The following is a 26,609-nucleotide window of genomic DNA, read 5'->3' on the forward strand; positions in this document are numbered from 1 at the left end:
AGACCCCTCCCCCAGGCCGGCCATCAGTCTTCAGCCCCCCACTCAAAAGTACCTTCCTATGCCACTGTAATAAACAATATATGAAATCAAAAGTACAACATTTTTAGAAGAAAGTTTGCCAAATTAAAAGTGATTTCAAAATATCATATTGACATATGTAGCTAAGGATGAAATAGTAAGCCATAGAGTCTGTAGAGATCAAACAGACAATTGCAAATAGATAATTTCAAATTATGAAAGAAATTTGTTCTTACCTTAAGGAATAGCTGATTACATATTTTAGGCAAAAATGTATTATAAAACATAAACAAAGCAAAAACATTAAAATGGAAACGTGTTGAGAATAACGTTTCTACAATATAAACAATGCACATAAAAAACAAACAACCAAAGATATACTCATATTTACCAAGAACTATTAAAATGAGAGGCAATGTTATCAAAGACTTGAGTTATGAAAGACTGAACGGCTAACTTTTCTTTCTTTTTGGGAGAGGGAGGGGTCAGAAATTGAGTTTCCTTGTTGTTTACAGTTTTTATATTATTATGAAATGAAAAATAAAAAAGTTGGACACATGGCGGTTTGTATATATATGGAATAAGTACAGAAACAAGTAAAGGCTCAGGTTAAAAATAGCTGCTTCGGTTTTTGTATATGTTGAAGGTAAAAACATGTTAAAAGTAAGTTATATACATGTAGATACTTTGTTTTAATAAACAATATATGAAATCAAGAGTACAACATTTTTAGAAGAAAGTTTGCCAAATTAAAAGTGATTTCAAAATATCATATTTAACATATGTAGCTAACGATGACATAGTAAGCAATAGAGTCTGTAGAGATCAAACATAAAATTGCAAATAGATAAGTTCAAATTATGAAAGAACTTTGTTTCAATCTTACAGAATATCTGATTTCATATTTTCAGGCAAAAATGTATAATAAAACAAAAACAAAGCCCAAACATCACTAGGGAAACGTGTTGAGAATATTGTTTCTAAAATGATAAACCATGCACATAGAAAAAAAAAAACAACCAAAGATATACTCATATTTACCGCGAACTATGAAAAATGAAAGGCAAGGTTATCAAAGATTTGAGTTATGAAAGACTGCTGGGCTAACTTTTCTTTCTTTCATTACCTTTTTTGGTAGAGGGAGGGGGTCATAAATTGAGTTTCCTTGTTTACAGTTTTTATATTATTATGAAATAAAAAATTGGACAGAAAATTGCAAATAGATAAGTTCAAATTTTGAAAGGAATTTTTTCTTATCTTAAGGAATATCTGATACCACATTTCAGGCAAAAATGTATTATAAAACATAAACAAAGCGAAAAAACAATATAAGGGAAAGGTGTTGAGAATAACGTTTCTACAATGATAAACAATGTACATAGAATACAATAAGCGAGTTGCTGTATGTTATATTCTTCCTTTCAACATGCCTCCCATTAAGAGCGTCTTAAACTGTTATCTTGCGACTTGGCAACCTTTGTACAATTTTGTTTAAATAAATCATCACCATAAAGAAAAAGATACGAAACCATGCAAGGTCTTTGCCATTCATATTGTGTAACTTCACTTAATATTTGTAGAATTTCTCTTGATGAAGTGAGGATGTCGGTTTAACATTTGAGAGCAACCGCTTCTTCTGTCCTAGTCTACTTTTCATCTTCATGGCCGTCCCGTCTTGGCTAATCTGGCGCACATTGGCTGATCGTTCCATCGTTCCTGCAGGTGCCTTTATGAAGATAAAGAAAAAAACATAGGTGGCAAAGAAAATTACAAAGAAATGTGCAAAATTGTTTGCATCCATATAATGCTTATTTAGGAATAAATTCTTGTTGATGTCTCTTTCATTCAAGTTTACTGCAAGAAATGTCCAAGGAGGTCTTTTGTTGATTTGCACAGGAAAAATTCTACTCGGTCACTCGCAAACTACTTTATTGAACTGAGACTCTTTTGAAACTAGCTCCCATCAGTGCTTCCTAGATACAAACTGATGCCTTGTTTTTAAAAATATGACACGTGCGAGGAAGTATATTTGACCTGCCACAGTTTGTGATACCTAGCTTGAGTGGACCCGCTTGCCAATTGCCCAACTTTGAATTTTTGAATTGGGGCTGAAGCCATTAGTTGTGATCACTGATGAGGCTTTTCATTGAATAAATACAAACAAATACTATTGAATGACACTTAAGAGAAATCTTCATTTTATCTTGCACATTTCACATATATATAGCCATACGTATCTGGTGAAATGTGTTTTGGAAAGGTGACTGTATCAATTCTTACTGTTAAAATATCTTCAAACACATTTCACATATATATATAGCCATACGTATCTGGTGAAATGTGTTTTGGAAAGGTGACTGTATCAATTCTTACTTTTAAAATATCTTCAAACGCAAGGATATTTTTTTCAAAGGCCAAAAATTCATTGCCATTGTCGAAATCCTGTTTTGCACTGGAATAGGTCATCAGATGGTGACGTTTCCTGTAAAAGATTTGAAAGGAAATGGAATTTGAAATCCTGTGTAAAATTTCAATAATTTAAGGTAAAAGGAAATATAAGATGCTGCGAACCCTCTCTTGTAGAGCCAATTATAGATCAGATGTCGAAGAAAATATTCATAAATAAATTTGAAAGGGAACCAAGCTAGCCTTTTTATTAACTGAGTGAGAAAAACGTGACATTGTTCAGAATTGACGGAAAACAGGGGCAAACGACAAGATTGTTCGTAGAGCCGTTCATGTAGATTTTTATCAGCCACTTGTTGGTTTTTATTTTCTGGCGCTGATTTCCCTGGAGTTCCGTCACTGAAGGAGATAAATACCAGGGAGTCTACAGCGAGGGACATGGTTGTTGTTGTCCTCTGTAACCAATGAGTCTTAAGGGTATTACAGCATGTGTGGAAGGGGTAGGGGCACAAACACAGCTTTCAAACGTCTCCGAGGCAATTTTGAAAGTGTGAAAGGATATCGAGGCAATGTTACTGTGATTGAGGTGCATTAATGCTTTATATCAACATGCAGCCCTTAAAATGCTCTTACTTTACTCAGCTTTAGCATTGTGGGAATTCAATTTTGGCAAATTGAGCAATAATTTTTGTTCCTCTTATCTTTCATTCCTATCTCCTTCGTTGGGAATTGGAGGGGGAGGGGGGGGGGTTGCTTTAGGAAATGCCTATATGCTTCAGATTTTCAGCGTCCAATGAAGATGCCTTAGAAACATTGTTTATTATCCTAAACTTGGTGGCATCCCAAAAGAAATTCTTTTCAATAGATTAAACTGATGTTTTCCCCCTCCAGTTAACTTAGTTAACGTTAAAAGTTAAAGGTTTATAGTCTTGTTCAAGGCCAAGACCCTCCGACACGACTTTACAACACTTAAGCCCTGGTCATTGGTAACTTGTCACACCCATATACCAAAGCCGGCACACTTCAAAAAATCCCTCCCGAAAAACCTGGTGTCAAACTATATTTACAAGTTACCTCATAGGCCCCCATTTATTTCATCTGGTTTATTGAGTTTTCACTTTACAAAACTACCAGAAAACAACAAATACAGGATTATACAAAACAGAAAGGAAATATTTACATGCTGAAAATAAAATATTAAGTTGATCTAACAATCAACAACTTATTTTGTACTTCCCGGTGTACCATTTCACCGAACGACGAACCGTGAAGTTTCCTGCCAATGCCAGATGAGAATCACGTGATGTCTACGGGGCAATAATGTTTTGTTAGTTAGTGAAAAATGTTGTATTAGTTTAGTGAAAGCAAAGAATATTAGTCATATTACTAGATCAAATAAGTAAATGAACCCGGAGGGCTATAGAACACCTTAACCTGCAGAGCAGTTTGGAAAGAGAAAGTACTTACAGATTCAATCTTGCTCCCAGGACATCTCCGGCTTGAGCTTGGGCAGCAGATTCCTTCATTGCCATGGCACCAACTACCGGAATATTCAAGTTCTGTTAGAGAGAGGGTTCAGACTATGAAGTGCTTCATTCTCCATTTTCTATTATTTATCGTTGTCATGATAATATGATTTTCCCCATATTTTCAGCAAAAATGATAGACACAAAGGGTTGTATAATTGATGGCAAATATCAACAATGGTCTTTTAGGCTGCTGGGAACACAACACTGACTGTATCATATGTCACAAACAAAAACAGCGCCAATTTGCATCTAAGCATCCTTCTTGATGTTGTTCAATTAAAGGATCCACCTCTTCAGTGCCTGCAATGCCCCATAGAATATCCTGGTGCAAAGACCACGCCCCATAGATATCCTGGTGCACAGGTAACATCCAATAAAATATCTCTGTGCACAGACAACACCCCATAGAATACCCTGGGTCACCAGCAATGCCACATAAAATATTCTGGTACACAGGCAACACCCCATAGATATCCTGGTGCACAGGTAATATCCCATAATATATCCTAGTGCACAGGTATTACGCCCCATAGAATATATTGGTACAGAGACAATGCCCCATAGAATATCCTGGTGCACAGCTTGCATACCGAGGAAGTCCTGGCCATAACCCATAGCATAAGGAGTGTAGCTTTTCATTTTCCGATCAATGGTTAAAGGTTGCAAGTTTTGTAGTGAGTTATATCAACGTCTACGTAATATTCACTCATAACCACATGGTATTGCTCTTCATCAAACTATGAGATTCATACACAAGTAAGGACTGCTTAGTCAGTAGTTGTTGACAAGTGGATACTATTGACCACACGTTCGAGTAAAGAAACTTTGCGTCCCACAAATTTAGAGCAATTTCTTTCTACACTTTTGATATTCTTCCTTCATAATTTCTGGTGTTTTAGATTGACTAAAATAATATGTTACAAATTTCACTCTTGTCTAATTTTCCTCTTTAATTTGAAAGTGCAGTAGTAGAGATTGTGACAAAGTCAATTCAAATTGCAACTCCAAATGCTATGTTCTGGTACTGATGAGTGCAAATAAGAAATTATCTAGAGTTATCTAGAATAACCACCACCTAGACCTTTCTGAAAACCCAGAGCATAGATTAGAGATTTCTATCTTACAGTTTTATTTTCTACCACAGCCATCGGTTTTAAGTTCTGTTCCAGCAATAACTTTCTTGACATTATTGAAAATAGGAAAAAGTATCTTACCGTTTCCATTTGTATTCTGTCTAATGTTGTCTCTCGTTTCTCTGTCAAAATCCGAAGAAATGTTCTCCCATCTTTGGTGGTGTAACGAACTTGAATCTACAAACGAAGGCAACAATGAGGTGGATTTTTTTTTTGCGCTCTTAAAGCATACCTAATTGCATTTTGATTTTATTCATGAATATTACTGCTTTATGAGAATTTTCTAACTTTGCCGTAATTTTCGCCGTTCTTATTGATAACAAACAGCCAATCAATTTCACCATAAAGTACCTTGTTTTATTTAGCAGGTATTGAATATTAATTCAATCCATTTGCTTAACAATTAAACTTCAATAATTCTAGCTGATTCGTAACAAACACTTTTAGTTTGATGAAAAGGAGGGAAGAGAACCATCTTAGTAAATGTCCTAGACTATTGTGATTTGTTTTCATCTTCTTTATCATCAAAATGGTTGCTTTTTGTGACTTCAAAAACCACTTTCAGAATGGCAGCTATAGGCTCATGAAAGTAAATACTATTTAGCTCTTTTTCCTTATTTGTCTTCTCTTCAAGCAACAAGAACACAATCTCCTGTTTCCGATGATTATTCAGATTCCTTTGTCAGCAATAGCAGTGACCAAAATGCCAATATGTCATCTAATTAGCAGTAAACACCACCCACCCCACCCCCTACGCCCTAAAAAACAGAAGTCATCTAAACATTTGTTTTGAAAAAACTTAAAAGCTCATACAACCCATGAATTACTTCTAAAGAAGGAATACATGGCTCACCTGGAAAGGCAAACTAGAATCTATAGCCCAAAAGATATCTGTTGACTTCCTGAATCTGAAGGTCAGTTCTGTGTTTTTGTGTACGTTCCCCAAACTGAATGTAGCTTTACTCACTTTGTTGAACTCAGTCTGCGTAACGAACAAAACATTTATATACAAAGATTCATAAAATATTAGGTGAACATGTCAGTTTCATGCCAATACGAAAAACAGTCATTTTGGGCACCTGGCTGGCCTGAACTGTACTCATTTTCAGATTCAGCAGAAATTCTGAAACAAAATTGAGCTAAAATTCAAGTAAGGATATATGTTACAAGTTACAGTAGCAAACCCCAACTTTGTGTTATATTTATAAACCTGCCAAAACTCTTCCGAATGAACTTTGAAGTAGATGTCACTATTAGCTTGACTCCAAAGGACAATAGGAAACACTGTCTTACGTGATGCCATGTTGGACAGAGCTTAGCTTGTCTGAGACGCTGATTACAAACGTCAGAGTGACCAAAGAAAAAAAATATTTATATAATAATTAATCCCAAATCGGATTCCCTTTGTATATAGAACTGCAAATAAAACCAGAGGGAAATCCCTCCCAGTGGTTACTTGCCTTCTAATACAGTACATATGCAGCACAACAGTAGTTGGCATGCTAACACTGGCTTTATTGCTACAGGAAAATCATGAAACAATGAATGCTTTTCTGGCTGATTGCAACCCACACTTTTCGCGGTTGCTCTCTCTCTCTCTCTCTCTCTAGTCGACAGAAGTCGGAATCATGTTGAGATTTGCCTATTTATTTCTGTCCCTCATAAAGTTAGGAAGATCAGTTTGAAGCACCCCGATGTCCCTAGCAACTACATCTATATAGCTGAGCTTATGTTTTCCCCTGTTTCTCCTTCCATGTTTTGGTGTCCACATGATAAGTTGAGAGACTGGTTCCTTGGTGTTCCTGTATGAGTGCCCTGTATTTAATAGGGGTAACATTCCACATATGTTGTTGTAATGATGTTCTTTTATCATATGTAACTGCAACCTGCTTTAAGGTAGGAAGCTCTGCTTTACTTTGCTTTACTAAGGGTATATACATCATAACTGATATCTTGAATAGCAGAAAGAGAAGAGCTACATCGTAACATATTGAATTTGTCATCAAACAAGAAAAGCAGTGTTTTCTGAAAAAATAAAAAAAACTGCAACAAGGGAAAAACAAAAAGGACAAACAGGGTAGGCAGAGATGGCAAGTAACCACAAGCTGATACAAGCAATATTATGACAGTGCTCAACTAATCTATAATTGGTCGTTTACTTCATTAGAGCATAAACTCCCGGATAAAACTTTACACTACATAAGGCTATCCTACCATGCAAATATGAACTCCTTTTGATTTTCAGCTTTTGGAGATTTTTTTTTGTACATTTTCACATTTTGCCTTCTGCCGATCCCAAATGACCTTTGACCTCCCCCAACACAAAAAGATTCTTGTACTCATGATAGGGAAGCCACGTGCAAATATGAGAGCCAATAACGTTCCCTATCTGGAGATATTATTTTGACAAGGATTTGAAGGTTTGACCCATAGTGACCTTACGTGAACTCTGACCTTCACCAAATTGTGTTAAAACTTCACACTACGGCTATTCTACCATGCATACATGTGCTTCTCTGTTGTTCAGGATCTTGAAATGTTCACATTTTGCCCTCTGCTGACCCCAAATAAACTTTGACCTCCACCGAAAACAATAGCTTTCTTGTACTCATTATGGGGAAGCAACATGCCAAACATGAGAACTGCAGATGTTACCTATCTTGAGTAAGCAAAAAGACAAAAAATTTACCAAGGAAATAAATTGTGATTGTCTCTGACTCTGAATCATATTATATCGGGTTATCAGTGGCTCTATTGTAGCCTAAGTTTCCTTCCATGCAGGCTGTAAGAGTAAAAACTATCCCACTCAGATGTGAGAACTGGGGCAAACAATATGGACATTCAAAATTTTCTCAATGCATATAAAACTTGAGGCAATCTTTTCTGTATGCATGAGTTAGTTTTTGATCATACTAGGTGTACTATATGTTCTAGGTGCTGATCATGGTGTATATGGCGAGACAATATTTGCTATCATTATTGTGACACACTGAATTCTTCCATCTTTGTAGTAGTTTTTATAAGAAGAATATCCTACTTTGTTACAAACTGCAAAAATCGTTCCTCAACCCCACTCCCCAGTAAAAATAGAAACGATTGATGAATAGTTCACGGTGGGGTGGGGCAGGATTTTACCTGCTTTTCACGGACAAAGCGGAGGTCACGGTGAAGTATCGCTGTGATTTCGACACCTGTAGCAATAATTACGTCCTGCATGAGTTCCCTCATCTTGTGGCTGAGTTCGTAAGGACTGAGGAGGTTCATAGTCCCACCAGTGATGGCTGCAGCCTTACTGACAGTCTCAAGATCGTACTCTTTGCCAGTCTGGATACCCATCACGGATATCGTGGTTTGTTGCTTCTGAGCGATCTCTCCAATCTGTCAAAGAGGGACACCATGAGACCCCATGATAACTTAAGATATGTGGCTACCCCCCCCCCCCCCCCAATGATCTTTGGTACACATATAGTATTGGAGGTAATAAACTGAAAAATTATCATTTATCAGCTTGGTGAGAGAATAGGTACAAAGGGAAGATATCAATATGTTTGATATCAAAGGGCATTTGATGAGTTTCCTTCTTTTGGGAGAAGGGTGGGGGGGGGGGAATTTTGCAGGAGCACAGAAAATATTGATTAGACAGAAGAAAACATAAAGAAAAACAGTGGCTTCATAAATACAAAGCCTGCCCTCTACAAACTGACTTATCCTGTCCTCTACCAACTGAGTTGTCCTGCCCTCTACCAACTGAGTTGTCCCGCCCTATAAAACGTGGAAAATTCAACAACAGACCACTGTCTGGAAATAAATATATGAAGGCAGGTTCTGACCTTATCATAAAATGCAGAATCTCTTGGCAAGCTTCCAATTCCTTTGATAGGTTGTCCATCTGTACACAATACTATCTCCGAGCCGGGAGACTTGCTCAACAAACCCACTGACAGGGCCAAGGCAGGTCCCAGTGCTGTGCCTTCAGAAAGTTTTAGCTTAGACACCTGGTCGTGCAGAGCTCTGAAGAAAGATTATATAGTTCGGTGCTGAATTTATCACATATGTTTTTGTCACAGTTATGTCATAAAGATTTCTGATACTTGCTAAACTTCAAAGGTCTGTTGTTGCACCAAAGGCTATAATAAACCAAAATAGTCTTCTCATTATATAACCGGTGCTATGGCCGAGTGGATACAGGTGGCGACATTTGAAGCAATGAGGCTTAGCAATCGAGAGGTTCCGGGTTCGATAAGGTGGGTTTTTCATCCAAGAGTTATCTATGGTTTACCCATCTGAAATGACTGTCTAAAAATTGAAAAGATTCCAAATTTGAGTTCAAATGTTGAGTTGGAAACCACCCGACGTTATAGTTGTAATCCATATGCCCTTACAGGTGTCTACCACATTTGTGGTTGCTTAAGCGTCGTAAATATAACTGTTGATTATCATCAGGAATTGGACTGTAATATTAACTCAATGGATTACATGGTCACTACACAACTACATCGATTCAAGACAATTAAAGCTCCTTGCAGAGAGAAGCCTGGTTCCTTTATACATTAATGTGTACAGAACAAAATATTGTTTGCAATGTACCACATGGTAAACATTTTAGTCAGGTGGCTTAGCAACTTTAACGTTACCGGCCGGACAAAAGTACCATATTTGGCATGGAGTTTCTTTTTGACCTATCTATCGATTTTATCCGTGGAACCCACTTTATCGGTTCCGATTTTTCAAGATGGCGGCCAAAATCCAAGATGGCCGCCAGAAAAAAGGAAATGTCATATATCTGGCTGTAAAAATCGGAGATGAACAAATGAGGGGTCAATTCAGGTGTTTCCGGGGTCACTGAAACAGATGATGATCATGGCATGTTGCTTGAGTAACCCACTTCCAAGATGGCGGCCAAAATCCAAGATGGCCGCCAGAAAAAACACGAAATGTCATATATCTGGCTGTAAAAATCGGAGATGAACAAATGAGGGGTCAATTAAGGTGTTTCCGAGATCACTGAAACAGATGATGGTCATGGTATGTTGCTTGGGCCACCCACTTCCAAGATGGCGGCCAGAATCCAAGATGGCCCCCTGGGAAAAAAAGGAAATTTCATATATATTCAATCCCCAGACCCCCTGTGCCCTTTTCTGATCGGGACCATCAAACCTTCCGTCCTCAAACGTGTAAATGAAGCCGGGCTAGCACCCTGACTACAGTATATGTTATGGCTGGTATTCTAATTGTGTCACTTTGGTTCAGGAAGTCACTTAGGACTTATTGGGGAACTTTGAGGTGTGATCGACCGTGGATAGACACTGTCGCAAACCCGTTATTATATGGGAGTTACGAGTGTCATGTAGGACTGATTACATTGAGTCAACTATATAATAGGGTAACTTGAGGGAAAACAGACCAGATGTGAATACCGACTCATTGAGAGATTTTGTACGATTGTGCACCCTTCATAAACACAACGTCAATTGTGCGAATAACACACGCTAAGCAGGTCACTAGGCATCTGAGGCATTTAACTTGTTCTTTTCGAACCTGTACCCCAGGGCTACTGTTAGCGAGGATCTCCAGGAAGACTTGTTGTCTGGTATAGACAAGCCCCCCCCCCCTCATAGTGAAACGATAGCTAAGGGTTCGAATCTCTCCGTTGGTGAGCTCTGGACAGCGGTAGCAGCGATGAAGAAGGGAAAGTCCCTGGTCCCGATGGCCTCCCTGCTGAGTTATATAGGACTTCTGGGAGGTTCTCGGTGGGGACTTTAGAGAGGTGTTCGCTACCGCTTTCCAGTTGAATTAGATGAGCCAAACACAGAGGGCTGGAAATATTGTTCTCCTCCCAAAGTCGGGAGACCCTTTGGACCCTAATAGGCGTACAATAACGCTGTTAAATCTGGATTAAATCCTGGCCAAAGCATTAGGAAATCGCTTAGCGAATGTGATGCCGGATATTGTAGGTCCTCTCCAGACTTGCGCTGTGCAAGTCCTTCGGATTGAACTCAGTGTTTATTCATTGGTTCTCGTTACTATATAAGGACGTCACGAGCATGGTCAATGTTAACGGATTAACTTCTGGTCCCTTCCCGGTTCGAAGGGGAGTCCGTCAGGGTTGTCCCCTCTCCCAGTTGTTGTATGTTCTCTTCAGCGAAACGCTCAGTACCTCGCTGGACAGATGCTTGGGGTTTCGACCTTTCAATGTACCGGGTGGGGATAGAGTTAAATGCGTGCAATATGCCGATGACGTCACTTGTATTGTGTCGGACCTCGTCTCCTTCAAGCCTTTATCGAAGGTTTTGGCCACCTTCTATGAGGCTATGGTGCCAGACTTAACAAGTCCAAGACCAAAGGGCTGCATTCAGGAGGTTGGCGTGGCCAATCCCTCCCGTTTGATGCTACTTGGTCAGATGTCATGATCAGGGTAATCGGCATCTGGCTAGGTTATGGTGCCCCGGAGGCCACCACTTGGGCCGAGAAGGCTGATCAGGTGGAGGCAAGGCTCGACACATTCGATCGGAGGTGACTCTCCCTCCCTGGGAAGGTTACAGTTGTCAATCGTTTTATTTTTTCCTCTCCTTTGGTATCCTGGTACGGTGATCGCTGCACCAGATTATTCCTTGGTGCGATTGGAGAGGATCTTTTTTATTTCATTTGGGGAAAGTGCAAACCAAACCTTCTCAAAAGGACCGTTCTGTAAAAGACCCCCTTGAGCGGGTGGGCATGGTCTGGTCCACCTACCATCTTAACTGCGCTTTCTCCTTTTGAAAGGTTTTTTCGTTGCGTTTGAGAATCCCTCGTTTGCCTTTTTTGTTAGGTTCTGGGGTAGTTTTCTTTTTCGCCACTACTGGCCCGGATCCTTTTCCAATAACCTGCCAAAGGCGACACGCTCTTCGGGGGTGTATACTCAGATGTTCTGCTTAACGTGGCCCCTTTGGCTTGCCAAACCGCCATCTCTCCAGATGTGTGGTGTTCTGTGTGTTGTAAGTCACTAGATAGCCGTCTCCGGGACTTCGCGAGGAGGATTGCACATGGGGTCCTCATCACTAACCATTTTCGCCTAGTCAGGTGGCGATTAGGTTATGGGATTTGTCCGTGTGGGCTGTAAAGCCATCAGGACTATGCAACATCTTTTGCTGGAGTGTCCCTTTGTCCGGTTGGTGTGGGAATGATGGTTTCACGCCTTCATTATTTGTGTTATTGGTTGTCATTGTTGTTGTTTTGGTTATTAGTGTTATTGGTTGACCTCAGATGACTAGTGACCCGACTTAGCGTGTGTTGTTCGCAGAATTGATATGTGTTTATGAAGGGGGGGGGGGGGCTTGTCTATACCAGACAACAAGTCTTCCTGGAGATCCTCGCTAATAGCAGCCCTGGAGTTCAGGTTCGAAAAGAACGACCTAAATACCTCAGATGACTAGTGACCTGACTAGGCGTGTGTTGTTCGCACAATTGACGTTGTGTTTATGAAGGGTGCACAATCGTACAAAATCTCTCAATGAGTCGGTATTCACATCTGGTCTGTTTTCCCTCAAGTTAACCTATTATATAGTTGACTTAATGTCATCAGTCTTACATGACACTCGTAACTCCCATATAATAACGGGTTTGCGGCAGTGTCTATCCACGGTCGATCACACCTCAAAGTTCCCCAGTAAGTCCTAAGTGGCTTCCTGAGCCAAAGTGACACAATTAGAATACCAGCCATAACATATACTGTAGTCAGGGTGCTAGCCCGGTTTCATTTACACGTTTGAGGACGGAAGGTTTGATGGCCCCGATCAGAAAAGGGCACAGGGGGTCTGGGGATTGAATATATATGAAATTTCCCTTTTTTCCAGGGGGCCATCTTGGATTCTGGCCGCCATCTTGGAAGTGGGTGGCCCAAGCAACATACCATGACCATCATCTGTTTCAGTGATCTCGGAAACACCTTAATTGACCCCTCATTTGTTCATCTCCGATTTTTACAGCCAGATATATGACATTTCGTGTTTTTCTGGCGGCCATCTTGGATTTTGGCCGCCATCTTGGAAGTGGGTTACTCAAGCAACATGCCATGATCATCATCTGTTTCAGTGACCCCGGAAACACCTGAATTGACCCCTCATTTGTTCATCTCCGATTTTTACAGCCAGATATATGACATTTCCTTTTTTCTGGCGGCCATCTTGGATTTTGGCCGCCATCTTGAAAAATCGGAACCGAAAAAGTGGGTTCCACGGATAAAATCGATAGATAGGTCGAAAAGAAACTCCATGCCAAATTTGGTACTTTTGTCCGGCCGGTAACGTTAAGCCTAAAAATTGTTGCTAAGCCACCTGACTATTTACACAACCAAAAAAGATGAAAAACACACAAACAATTTGGCTATAACTTTCTATAACATCAGAAACAAAAGCCTTCTACATCAAGCCATCAAAGACAGACGTATGCGAGTGTCACCTACACACTCGACAACATATAATTCCTGGCAAATAAATTTATATCAACAGTTGAGAAACTGAGGACCAAAGCCTGTGCTAGTTATTTCTCTACATATATAAGAAGAGTATCGTTTGTTCGCAACAGTCGATGATCCACAGCACTACGGATAAATACTGTACATACCCAGTAGTCGGAATCATGGAACTTTTATCAGATCCCAAAAAGTTCTTGTCACAACATCCAAATTTGCAGAGTAAATAGGCCTCTTTGACGAAGAGCTTGTGGACTTCAATTGTAATTTCCACATTTATAGATTGATAACTGTGTTAAAACTTACTCGGCATTTTCATTCAGTGGTTTAATGGTCTCAGTTTCTGCTAGACTTTTTCCAAGTGCCAGTAACTTATCCAGGTCATTGGCAGCATACTCATACTTAACCCTGGTCTTCTTATCGCACATAAAATGAATTTTCGATCCAAAGGACACAACTGCTACCTTCTTCTCTGGTGATTCAATCTCATGGAAATCAATTTGCCTGAAGTAGACAATCAGGAAACGAAAAACGTTTAGTGGTTACCATGTCTAAACATATTCATAGTGTGGTAGGCTGTACATGTAAATATACATGAACTTTGCATACCAAATATGAAGATAATCTATTGACTAATGAGGCAATGCATAAAGCAAGGTATCTGGAATCAGTTATGATGTTGACAAAGCAACTTTAATTCCAATTCCTAATGCAAATCCCTTTAAGGTTATAATAGACTGAGAGCTCCACTGGGATTGTGAAATATTTTGACAGTCCACAAGTTATCTGGTATAAATCACAAAACAAATTGCCAATCTAAGACCAAGTGAGATAACCTTTTGACCCCTTGAGCCCATTTGGTCACCTATCAGATAACCTGTTGACCCATTCCATGCTCAAAGGGTGAAACTGGACAAGGGCCACTTGAGTATGTTTAAAGCAATACTACATAGCAACTTTCCTTGAACTTTCCTGGACAAGTGTATGCTCGATAGACTTGTAGAGCCCCATCACAAAACTTAACTGAATTTGACCAAACTATGTTCACCAAAAGAAAATCATACCATTGGAAAACTGACAGATTTATTGTAGCTTTACTTTTGGAATGTTCTAAGACTTTCAGACTTCGACACCCTTTGACCTTTTCCAATTTTACTTATGGGGCATCTATCTATCAAGTATTACATTGTCTCTACTTTTGGTTGATGATATATCGTTTTTACAAGCTGTTTTTGACAATTTTTCCATTAGGCTCACCAACTCATGAATATTAATGAGTTCAAAGTAGTTGTTGTTTTTGCAAATAGCATATACTTACTATGTAGTTACATCACCATGCAAAGTATGTACTAAGTCGGACATAAATCTGACATACTGTTGAAGAGATATTGACATTGTAAGGATTTTTTTGTCCTGATGCTCTTTGCTTTCTCAAATGTGAACAGTTAAGCCTTTAGGAAATAATGCTACCACAGCCTTATTTCCCCATCTTATGAACAAGTCAATTTGAATGCTCTTCTAACCTGAGACCAAAAAGCCTGGCAACTGGCCATAAATCTTCATACCAAGAAAAACTTAAAATTCATAGAACAAGTAGATGAAATAGGGATTTAGCTTTTGATGGAGAAGATGTATTTTATACAAACAACAAGAAAGTAAAGATATATTTTTGTTTCACTCATGGTAATAATTGAAATCCAGGCTGGATATGCTGGGATCATTTCTGAGACCATACCTCTGTACCGCCTGCTTGATGCAATCCAGTCTAGACACTGAAGAAACGGTTCTTTTTTGACGGGCAAACCACTCAGCTGAAGAAATGACAAACAAAATATGACAAAGCAGTTTAAAAAAAACAAATGTAAAACCAGGAAGCTAGTATATATCGTATTAAACTCTAGCCAAATGGGCGCTAATGTTTCTTTGACATAATATTATAACACTTCATTACCTTTGATACAAGATTTAACCAAATTTTTTCACCAGCTTTAATAAGTAGGCCTTCATTTTATCCAGCATTAGCTGGAACATATTCTTCTTCACCCGCACATTTTTGTAGCCAATTTTATCCAATTTTTTCTCATTCTGATTAGTGTTCAGCTACCACGTCTCGCTTTTTCATCTACTGGACGGCGTGTGTATTCTTTGTTCCACATTAAGAATTACAGGTTTCAGCTCTTGGTAATTGGAGTTTGGTTTCTGGATCTATTGTACACAGCTCCGACACATACCCGACAATATCACCTACACAGGCACACAGCTGTGTTTGTCATTCAGAAAGAGGACCCTTTGGTTTTCCATTGTTAAAATCCACTTACCCTAACCTTAATAATACCTCTTTAATAATACCGCTTAAATAAAATACCGATAGAATTCTTGCGAGGACGTGGTGACACACACTTACACTACATTCAATCATATGGAACCTTACGGGAAGTAAAACATATTGCATCTTTGTAATACAATCATAACTACCATAAATTTTTATAATAATGATAGTTATTAATTATTTTAATTCTTAAGCACAATCATGAAGTTTGGAAAATGTCTTTCTGCCATTCTGCTATAAACTCAGACGTCATGTCATTATTTATACCTTGAAGCTTAGGCAGATCGGCTTCAGTTTCCATTGATGAACTGACATCTATACAGTAAATCACCGCGCCAGCCCGTGACACAGGTTTATCTGTCTCCATGGTAACCTCCGTCCCTTGTTCAGATGGCGCCATGTCCAAAAAATCTACCTGAGATTCTTTGGGAATCTGCAGCAGCAAAATGAAAATGAAAATACATACTTTCAAATTTCTAAATTGCATTGTGGTTTCGATGTTGTAACATGAGCAGTTTTCTTCATCAATCTGACCTAATGTATAGTGAGGGCCGGTATACATACTCCATCTTAGTAAAGCAGTGTGGTGTGACAGACAATAATTCACAATGAAGTAGGCTATCCTGAAATGACCATTGACCTCTACAACAGGCTTCTTTTACTAAATGTGATAAATCAACATACTAAATATGATATCTGTCATTTTAAAATATTGCAAAACATGATTTTCACAATTTGACCCCTGGTGAACTCAAACGACCATTGACCTCCACCACAACATTATGCTTCTTGTACTCAATGTGGTACAATTACATACCAACTATGCGATCTAAGTTTCCCTGGCAATATAATGTTTAGGAAGGTGTGTTAGTGTAGAGACAGGTAAGACGGCAGTGAAGTAAATGTTTGGCGTTTGCTGACTTCAAATGACCTTTTTGATCGCAACCAAAACCAATAGGCTTCTTTTACTCAATGTTATACATCTTCTTACCAAATTATGAGATCTGCCTGAACTGCCAATTTATTAAGATATCAATTTTACCAGGTTTTTACAATTTGGCACCTGATGACCCCATGTCAATGACCTTTGACCTCCACCAATACAATAGGCTTCTTTTACTCAATGTGGTTCATATACATATTGAATATGATACTGCCCAAGCTTACTGTACCTTCTTGAGATGTTGTGTTTACAAGGTTTTCACAATTTGACCACTAGTGACCCTAATTGACCTTTCACCTCCATAAAACAATAGGCTTCTTGTTTTTAAAGAGGCACTTTTACACACAAAAAATATGAGATCTGTCTAAACTTCCCTTCTTGAGATATTGTGACTTCAAACATGTCAGTTAATTTTTGGTTTAGATGATAATCGTAACCTATGCATTAATGCTGGCATACATGCGTGTGTGCGTGTGTGTATGTGTGATTTTTCAATCCTGCAAAGAGCAAAATTATAAATTTTGTGAACCTCTTTATATACTGAAATGAAACACAAGCACACACTTACTTCTTCATCAGAAACATCGACCTCATTTTTGGTGTCACAGAAATCGCTGCATAAAAAAAAGAGTACAACATTCTTGGAGCAAGCATTCAATTCAAGAGAATATGCTGCTCCTTGAGAAAATCAGAGATGATTATCTAAGTTCCCCCAACTGTTGCCTTCATGCCATTGGGAACCTTGCAGCAGCAGATGTTGATATCTACAGAAAAGTGAGAAGAGGTATCCCTCCCCCCCCCCCCCCACCACCGTCTGCATTTCTTTGATAAAATAAATCTAAAATCATGAAGCATATTTTGTTCCTAAGAATATAGTTTCCCATCTAGTTTAACTCCATTCACCATTTTAATAATAATGATTAACTCAAAGTTTTATAAAGAAAAGGGGGGGGGGATTGGAGTCGATGGACATGTACCTCGTAAGATCCAGCAAAACAGTGGTTTTTCTTGAGACGTTCTTTCTACTTTTGTTTCTCTCTGATATGACCATTAACGTTCACCAAATACAATACGGTTCCTAAGCCGACCATAGGAGGTTTATGCGATTCTCGTGTACTCCTTTAAGGCTTCAATCTCCACATTGAGCACATTACGCCAATCTGCCGAAATGTCCTTATCAGGAAAAGTGCCGAATAGAAACAGGTAAATATTTTTTCTTTTCTTTTTAATAACAGGATTTTTTTTTTTTTTTTGTGGCTTACATGTCAAAGTGCACAAACTAGAAGCGACAAAGAGATGTGAAAATTGAGACAAATTATAAAGTTTACAGGTTACTCTTCAAAGAGCGGCATAGAAAACCTGATAACTAGTAAGTAAAGATGTTTGTTTTACAAGTGACAAAAACTTTGGGACCTTTGCCTAAAACTCTCAACAGGCATGGTATGGAAAATTGAGCTATACAGCAACTATTACTTAGCATATGACCTTCTACAAGAATTTAGAGACCCTTGACAAATACTTGAGCGTGTAAGTAAACGGGGAATTGATATATATATATATATATATATATATATATATATATATATATATATATATATATGTATATAAATATATGTATATTTATATATATATATATATATATATATATATATATATACATATATATATATATATATTTATATATTTGGAGTATGCTACCTTACGTCATCGTGCTCACAAGCCGCGGGACTGCATGAGTAGACCATGACAGTGCCCAACGTCTTTTTTTACATCGTTTCCTCAGAATGCTTACTTGTGCGATTGCTTCCCGTTTTAGTATCACACAGTCAGACAAGATAATGTAATATAAGCAAACAGGTAATACAAGGTGACAAGACAACACAAACAATGGCAAATTAAGAGAAAAGACATTCGGATGATTGGATCATTAAAAGACCATAGTTGAAACGCACATGTTGCATAATGGATCAGTGTTTGCAGGGACGTAAGTATGGAAGGCAAACACCAAGACTAAGCTTGATCAAAATAGGTCTTCAAGAGAATATATATATATATATATAGCATTAATAGCAATTTTCTTTACATTAAGAATACTCACCACGTCCATGTTTGTTTGGAGGTATCTCCAGAGGAGGATGGTGTTACGGTCGATATGTGAGATAAAATGGCGGGGCACTTGCAACAGGATACAGCGTTTCCCGTCATTATCTTTGGGTCATTCTCCAGAGTTCCCAGAGAAACAAGGATTACATTGCCATCAGCTCTCTCTGTTTTGTATGACTTAACTTCATCGTAAGGCACTATTTTAACGACTTGAGGTTGAGCAGGCGGCACATTCACCTTTTTTCCCTGTTTTTTCTTCCATCCAAACGTATCTGACACTGTAGGAGGATAAACCAGAACACATCAAAGAAGGCATCGAGAAAAGTTCAATTAGGTGATCGAATAAATGTCCACGGGTTAGCAATTGAAATGAGTGGGACAGGGCTAAAACAAATAAGGATGGAGTTGGGCCAGGCAACTGTTTTTTACAGGCAGGTTAAATTATATAGAAATTGCCTTGGATATTTTACTAAAATAGTACAGCACTACGAGTTTGCAGCTTTCAAATGGCCACCAAGATAATCTACCAAACATACAGGAAGCCGAAAGAATTCATTGGATACCTTCTCAAGCCTGTATGTTGTGATCTTTGCATTTTCCTCAGGATGCCTAGTGCCTGCATCACACTGTCCAGACACCAGATGGACACACGATAAAGGAAATGTTCAAATTTGGTACCATCTGGTGTCCATTTCGGGACAGTGTGTCGCCTGCATTCAAATGTTGATTGGCTGTTGACCAAGTTCGGGGCCATCTTCGTGCGAAATTCAAATTCCATATTCGTATGGCCATCTGGTGTCAATTGCGGGACAGTGTGACGCCTGCATTAACAGTTGTTTGGTGGTGCCCTAAAAACTATTCATGGAAATTGGGACAATTTCGTGAGCCCTGATTGAATCTTGATGATGAATGAGATGGTTCTGAAGCCATGTACCTACGAAGACTGCTAACATAGGGAGGGGCACAACGGTTGCTACGGTAATAGTGTTTAAGGGTGTTGTGGCAAATGGTAGCCCACACTATGTCAACAATATGCCATGATACAGTGCATTGTTGATTGAATTCTCGTTAGATGAGTGCACAGAATTATATTTGAAAATGAAATGAGAATGACTCACATGAAGATTTAAAATGCCGCAGTCTTTCCTTTTTAGGGGTATAAAAATACCCAGGTACTCCACATCCACAGCAATGTTTATTCACAACAACTAAAAACAAAAACAAAATTTATCAATGTGTATGGTAATTTGATATTAACTTACTGTGAAAACGGTCAGTAAATTTTGATTACACCAGGGACTTAGTATCCTCTCATACTTTTAAGACCCCATCGAGAAATCTGTGAAGTATTAATTTTTTGTCTGCTAAATTCCCTCTCTCACTCCGCCTCCAGTTCTCCTTCCCAAGGTGAGCTACAAATTTTTTTTATACTAAACAGACTTAGTTTCTCTCTCATACCAACAACCGATTGTAAAATATGTAATTTAATCAGTATGCTTGGCTTCCCTCTAAGGCTCTCACTATTCGAACTATCCATCTTTAAAGTCAGTGAAGTTTGATTCAAGCATGGGAGAGTATCCTAACATACTATAACACCCAACTGAGAAATCTTGAAAATACTTGATTACTTTGATATCCTCTACCGCCTTCCCCCTTCTCAAGATTCCGTATAGATAAACCCCAATTTAGTTTTATTAGAATTTACTCCAGTGCTGTGGTCCAGTGGATAGAGGTACGTACATATGTAATAACATTGAGCAATGGCGAGATGTCTAGGTTTAAGCCATGGCCGGTCATTATGAGGCCATTGCTTTCATCCAGGAGGAATCCCACTGTTTGCATATTCGAAAAGGCCTTTCAAAATATAAAATAAAACTAACTTACATGAGCTAAAACTGTCAATTGGATAGCTATCCCAATGTAAGGTTTATTGCCAGTCACCCTCTACAACATACATACTGTATGTATCTGCTTTCAGGTACAAAAAATTTATAAATTCAGTTCAGGCCAAACATCATACTCCTATAGTGAACGTGGATGGTATCATAGATTTAACACAAGGCAGCCAAAAATGGCATCCACATAGTAAGTGACTCACTAAGTCAATATATACCTCTTTTGTCTGTTTAGTTTAGTTTTAACATCAACGACCACTTATAATCAACATGCCTGGAAAGGCTACAAATTGGCACCTTGGAAGTAGTAATGATGATATACAATAAGCAACAGAACTCAAACACCAGATGATAAATGGACAAAAGACAAAAGGAGAGGATGAAAACGGGGAAAGGGTTAATTGCACTTCCCAACCTTGTGACGCACTACCCTATATTCTCTACCTGTAAAGTTACTTCATTGGCTATCTGTTTCCAAAATCATTTTACGACTACGAATATTACACAATTTTATCAGATTTTTTATGCAAAGTAAGATAATACCTCTCCATATATCCTTCACAGTTATGGTCGTACGGAAGGAATCTTCGATGGTTGGGTCGTAGTTGTCAAGGAACATGTCTTGGGTGAGACGAATCACTAAGGCGGATTTACCGACACCTCCAGAACCCAAAACGACAACCTGTAGAGAGCAAATATATATTCAATGCAGACGGCATGCAGAGAAATAATTACACAAATGAACGAAAAGATCATGTTTTAAACTTAAGTGATATTCATGTTCATGCACTGGTTCCCCACTAGCCCTCCCCAGGGATATGTATTCCCCTTCTCCTTCATGATGCCCTGGTACAGAGATCATAGAGACAACAGTTAACATATTAACCAGGGACATTCTACAATGTGTTCATCAATTCCCCTCACTTTGGACACGATGCACAGTCATACACTAGATGGTACTGTGTAACTGTATATAAAGGCGATAGTGTTTGAAACATTTCAGTCATACAATGACTGCCGTTTAATCCGCTTCTATTTAAGAACGTCTTGAAACCAACCTTGTACTCGATGGTATTACGGTTCGCTCTTCTGAGGAGCTCTTCAAAGGCAAGTCTAACATTCTCTCCAGTCTTTGCTGATGTTTCCATGAAAGCTATGTCTCTGGCGTTCGCCTCCTTCTCGCCATCGGCAGCTGGTACTTGACGTTCACTCTCAAGGTCTGACTTATTCCCGCAGAGTATCTGAGTATTAAAACAAGAGGTTTAACTGCGTGGGGAAGAGGCAGTTAAAAACTTTGATATGCACTATACAGTATGTGTCTTCATGCCACGAATTACAAATGTAGAGCACGACATCCATTTTTTGCTTAAATGTTTCAATAGTTCCTCGATTCCATGATCCTGAAACCATGTGCCCCACAAACACACAACATCACTTATCAAACATGTCTATACACTCCACACACTAAGTTTGTTAAGTAAAGCATAAATAACAACATCTAAGGACGATCAGATGTAAGTTATTAATTCATAAGCGCTCAGGCAAAGATATAACTATATTTTCATAAAGGTATGCCACACTGAAACCTTTATGTGTCCAGTTTACATGGCTATTACTCAGAAAGACCTCATGTCCACTATCTCTGCTATAGCTCAAACTTAAACATGCCTGGCATCCAATCAAATTGCTGTAGATTTTATCACTTGTAAACAAACACATAGAGGACTTTTTTAACGGAATGAAGACAAACACTTACGGCTGAAGATGCAAACATATCGTTAAACGATCTGACCAGATCGTGAATGTCTAGAGCTGCTTGAAAACTATTCTTGTCATCGATAGAGTAAACTATCATAAAGGCTTGACCCAACCGCATATACTGTCAAAGAAAAGTTAAAAATCTTTTATAGGCAGTCTGTCTCTGTTGACGAAAAATATACATTTCCAAGAGGAATTGGCATATTGGTTCCTGAATATGAACAAAACTTTTTGTCAGTGCCTACTGTTTTGTGGCCAAATCAGAATATCTTTAAATCGCAAGAGTTGCAGTGTTTTGGGCACGTACGATCCACAGGCTAACCTGTCTCCTCACAGTCACTAATTCTTGCTCTACAGTGTCTACCGTTAACCGATATTAATTAACCTTCTGGGTGGCTGAAGGGAGTAGGGCGATCGACCAGGTGGTGCCCAATGACCGACTGGTCGCTGAGGGGATCCAGTGCTAAAGAGGTTTACTACCGGTTCACTCTTGGCAAGGTAGAGCGAGAGTGCCCAATTGTTAATAGAATGTGTAGAGTTGCTTTACATTGCACTGTGCATTATCCTACCTGCTCTCTCAAGGCAGAATACTCCTCTTGACCTGCCGTGTCCAGAATGTCCAGCATACAAACATCTTCCTGTCCAGAGAAAGAAAAAACAAGAGAATCAAGATCATGTAATAGGCTATATGGCCAAACTGTAACTGGTGTTACCAACAAAACAACAATGACAGAAACTTAATGTGTATTGTACTGGCATAAAGAAAATTAACTATAATTACTGCATAATTGTAAAAGATAGACCCATTTTATTATTTTCTTCCCATGAAGAGATGTCTCTCTATGGGAACACGATATTCCCTCTGAGCCTGCATACATCACCTGACCAAAATCCTGCCTTCCAGCAGCCATTGCTACACTGCCTGAACTAGAATGCTAGCCCAATATGATACTGTACATGAAGATTTGATACTAAACTACCAAGATGTATTGTCTCAATGCTCCTTGCAGAGCATGCTTGCATGACTAGGTTACAAGTTGACATAACTACAACTCAATGTAATATTAAATCTATTAATTAATTTGTGTCAAAAACATCATGTTTGTTCAGGACAGATGATGTAGAAAGGCATTCCCTGCAAGAGATGGACAATGCTTTCAAGATATTTGGCAATGCTAACAGCTAGCTCATGGTAAAAATCTTTAGCATTATAAAGCAATCTTGAGCAATCTTAAGCAATCTTTAGCACAATTGTGCAATGCTAAAAGGATATAACACAATTCTTTAAATAAAGGTGGTTGCGAACAACTGAGGGTCGATGCTAACAACTCAGAAATCTGACTCTTAGTAGGAATGAAGAAAACATCTTCCTGTAAAATAAGATGGCTCTATGCACACCTGCTTTCCCACAGAGAGCTATAGGCTGGGAAAAATACAGTAGCGAAGCATACAGTATATATATATATGGCATAAGAACAGTAAGGCAGCACACTTCTGCTCATTATACAGCCTGCAAATCGCTCACGCTTGAGTGCTCACATCCAAGGACCTTCTGTGAAAGCATGGAGCTATTTATAGCTCCATGGTGAAAGTAATGAGCATTCAGTTCCCAACAGAGAAGCGCTGCTATTGTTTGTAAACAAAAGCTGTACTTGGTTTTTCCTGGTCTGTGGTTTTCACATAACAACATACACTTTTACCAAAATAGCAGGAGAGATTCAAGAATAAGTTAAATTCATGATACACTGTTTTTGTATGGAAATGTGTCAAAGTACTTTCTGACTTCGTCTCTTGTTCAAATTTGAATCTTATTCACTAACACTGATCCAACTTTTTTCCCCTTAGTTTCCAATGACACATTTTTAACTTCTAGATCTTCAAAATGCACCTGTGATTATCAGGAAATTACACTTACATCTTCTCCATACTTTTTCAGTTCCCAGCTTGCTTTCTTCAGTCCTTCTTCCAATATTATCATTTCACGATCGTCGTCTTCTCCATGCAGATAGACAAACTTACTTCCGAATTCCATCTTGACTGAATGTAGCCTCTGAGGTTACAAATTACGCGTAACAGTTGACTTTTCCTGCAGAAAAATTGTATTCAGCAATTTGATTGAACAACAAAGTATGCATGTTGACTGGTTAATCTCTCATTAAAACGAGCCATGAACACCCTAAGCATCCTGCATATTGGGGGGGGGGGTACTCACTCAAAGAGTGACCATTGTAGAATGCTGAAAAGCATGCAACTTCTATGATATGTAAATTAAGTGACTCTTCCAAGTGCTATCCTAACATTGATGAATAGTAGGTCTTAATTACAGTTTATTTCTTTAATCTTCATCATTTATTTATTCCCTTTTCTGAGGTGAATGGTTGGTTAAACTTGCAACCTTTGACAATTGTTACAAAGATCTGTTCTCTAATAACAATGAATGGACTGGTGCATGTTATGTATTGATATGGTAATCGTAGTGTTCACTTGCACCCTTGTTTACGTATGGAATCGTGTTGGGTGATAATTTATATGTGTACACCTTGTATTGACCTGAAAGTGACCTCTTGAGTCTATTAAGCAATAAAGCTAAAAGCGATCAAAATCATTGTGTTGTAATCATTTTCAATCGGTCAAATTGAACCCGAGACATCACAGTGCATACCATGAAATAAGTTATTCAGTATAGCTGTTATCAAAGAAATGCACAATGGGCAGCTTGCTATACAGGAGCAAGGAGATCTACAGACCTATAGCACTGAGTTTTGCACAGAGAAATAATTTTGTAAGAGACGCAATTCGGAGACTTCAGAACTGTAATGCAAAATTTGAACACTAACTTATTCCCTGCATACTAGGATCCATTCAGTTTATGAGCAATGGGTAAAACGATTCCTTTAGTGACTAGATAAAGATAACACTTAGCCTACTGTAAGCCATATATCACCATAAGAATACAGTATGTGGCCAAGCTTAAGTTCAACTTGAAGGAAAACATAATGGAGAGTAAACAAATTACTGCAATGGGATACGATGAATAAATTACGGTAACCAAGCCTATATGTAGGCCTAGTGCATAGGTTACTTTACACAACCATACACATACAGCTAGCTCAGCCTAACTTATTTTCTACAAGGCTAAATTGTTGGAAAGCGAAGGCGCAGTATTTACCTTATTTCAATTGTGCCTTGTGTTGTGTAGTAACAGGTTTTAACAACAGCCACGGTTCTCCCGCATATAACGTTGTAGTTATGAGAGAATCTGACGAAGTACTTCTCTTCCTCGTCGCTGAATGAATGCAGTGCGTGTGAACTGATCTAGTTGGGCGTAGTGTGTTTTTGTACTATGTTTGTTTATACCTGAGAAACTAGGCCTACGTAATGTTTAAATTTAGCCCTGCACCGAAGTAGATACTCTACTGACGCGCAGATTGACCGTGGAAAGCTTTACTGTAAGTAAGGGTAAGGGTTCATACGTTTTGTATTTCTTTCTTACTAACTAATCAAAGGTATGATTGTGTATCCACTATTGACGTAGGCGTACGAGGCGGGGGGGGGGGGGGCAGGGGGTCAGACTGCCCCCCCAAATTTCCAGAGAACAAGAAGTTCGGGCAAAAGTCTTGAGAAATTCGGCCAGCCTAAGAGGAGAACAAATTATATGTATATAAATATGCAGTAGCTTGCCCGAATCTTTTTCAAATTTTTGCCCGACAATTCCGTGGAGAGCGTTTGGTGTTATTTGTTTTGTGACATTAATATTAATATAGCCTAATGATTTTATTTATTTAGCATCATGATGCCCGAATATTTCTGTGTAACACCATTGTAGGCGCAGCTCATCTGGGCTATCACGCTTTTTTCACTATCGGCCAAAATTAACTGTAGGCCTATACCTGGACATCTCCGACATGAGTGTATACAAGCAACTTTTTTTCATGGATGGTGGGGGGGGGGGGGGAGGGAGTGCCTACAAGCCTAGAAGTATAGGTTTGTCATATTCTTTGTTATTTTTTTATACTTTTTTTGTGAGACAAATTGCAGTGTGCTCC

The 26,609-nt window shown here is 38.7% G+C and overlaps 2 protein-coding genes across 2 annotated transcripts in view; one reads left to right on the forward strand and one right to left on the reverse strand.

Annotated features, from left to right (window-relative positions):
- The window catches only part of LOC139975305 (uncharacterized), a 48,951-nt gene that overhangs the window by 7,999 nt on the left and 14,343 nt on the right, over nt 1-26,609 (forward strand). The window lies entirely within an intron of this gene.
- Nucleotides 68-25,896, reverse strand: LOC139975301 (circularly permutated Ras protein 1-like). The gene is made up of 19 exons (XM_071983125.1): nt 25,733-25,896; nt 24,479-24,649; nt 23,133-23,201; nt 22,562-22,684; nt 21,864-22,046; nt 21,349-21,487; nt 20,029-20,118; nt 18,906-19,188; nt 17,376-17,421; nt 16,132-16,297; nt 15,271-15,346; nt 13,842-14,039; nt 8,917-9,097; nt 8,222-8,464; nt 5,940-6,068; nt 5,168-5,263; nt 3,892-3,983; nt 2,392-2,500; nt 68-1,744 (listed from the first exon to the last, which is right to left on the reverse strand). The coding sequence occupies exons 2-19, from the start codon at nt 24,593-24,595 to the stop codon at nt 1,586-1,588; spliced, it is 2,499 nt and encodes an 832-aa protein (XP_071839226.1). The 5' UTR covers nt 24,596-24,649; nt 25,733-25,896; the 3' UTR covers nt 68-1,585.

Source organism: Apostichopus japonicus, chromosome 10, assembly GCF_037975245.1.
Source record: "Apostichopus japonicus isolate 1M-3 chromosome 10, ASM3797524v1, whole genome shotgun sequence".
Lineage (NCBI taxonomy): Eukaryota > Metazoa > Echinodermata > Holothuroidea > Aspidochirotida > Stichopodidae > Apostichopus > Apostichopus japonicus.

Excerpts from the sequence above, each read along its gene's own strand:
- LOC139975301 (XM_071983125.1), bottom strand. The coding sequence starts at position 24,595 with ATGGAATTCGGAAGTAAGTTTGTCTATCTGCATGGAGAAGACGACGAT. Across the intron at positions 14,040-15,270 it reads ATCAAGCAGGCGGTACAGAG|GCAAATTGATTTCCATGAGA; the intron begins GTATGGTCTCAG and ends TGTCTACTTCAG. Across the intron at positions 6,069-8,221 it reads GCTTTGTCCGTGAAAAGCAG|ACTGAGTTCAACAAAGTGAG; the intron begins GTAAAATCCTGC and ends TTCGTTACGCAG.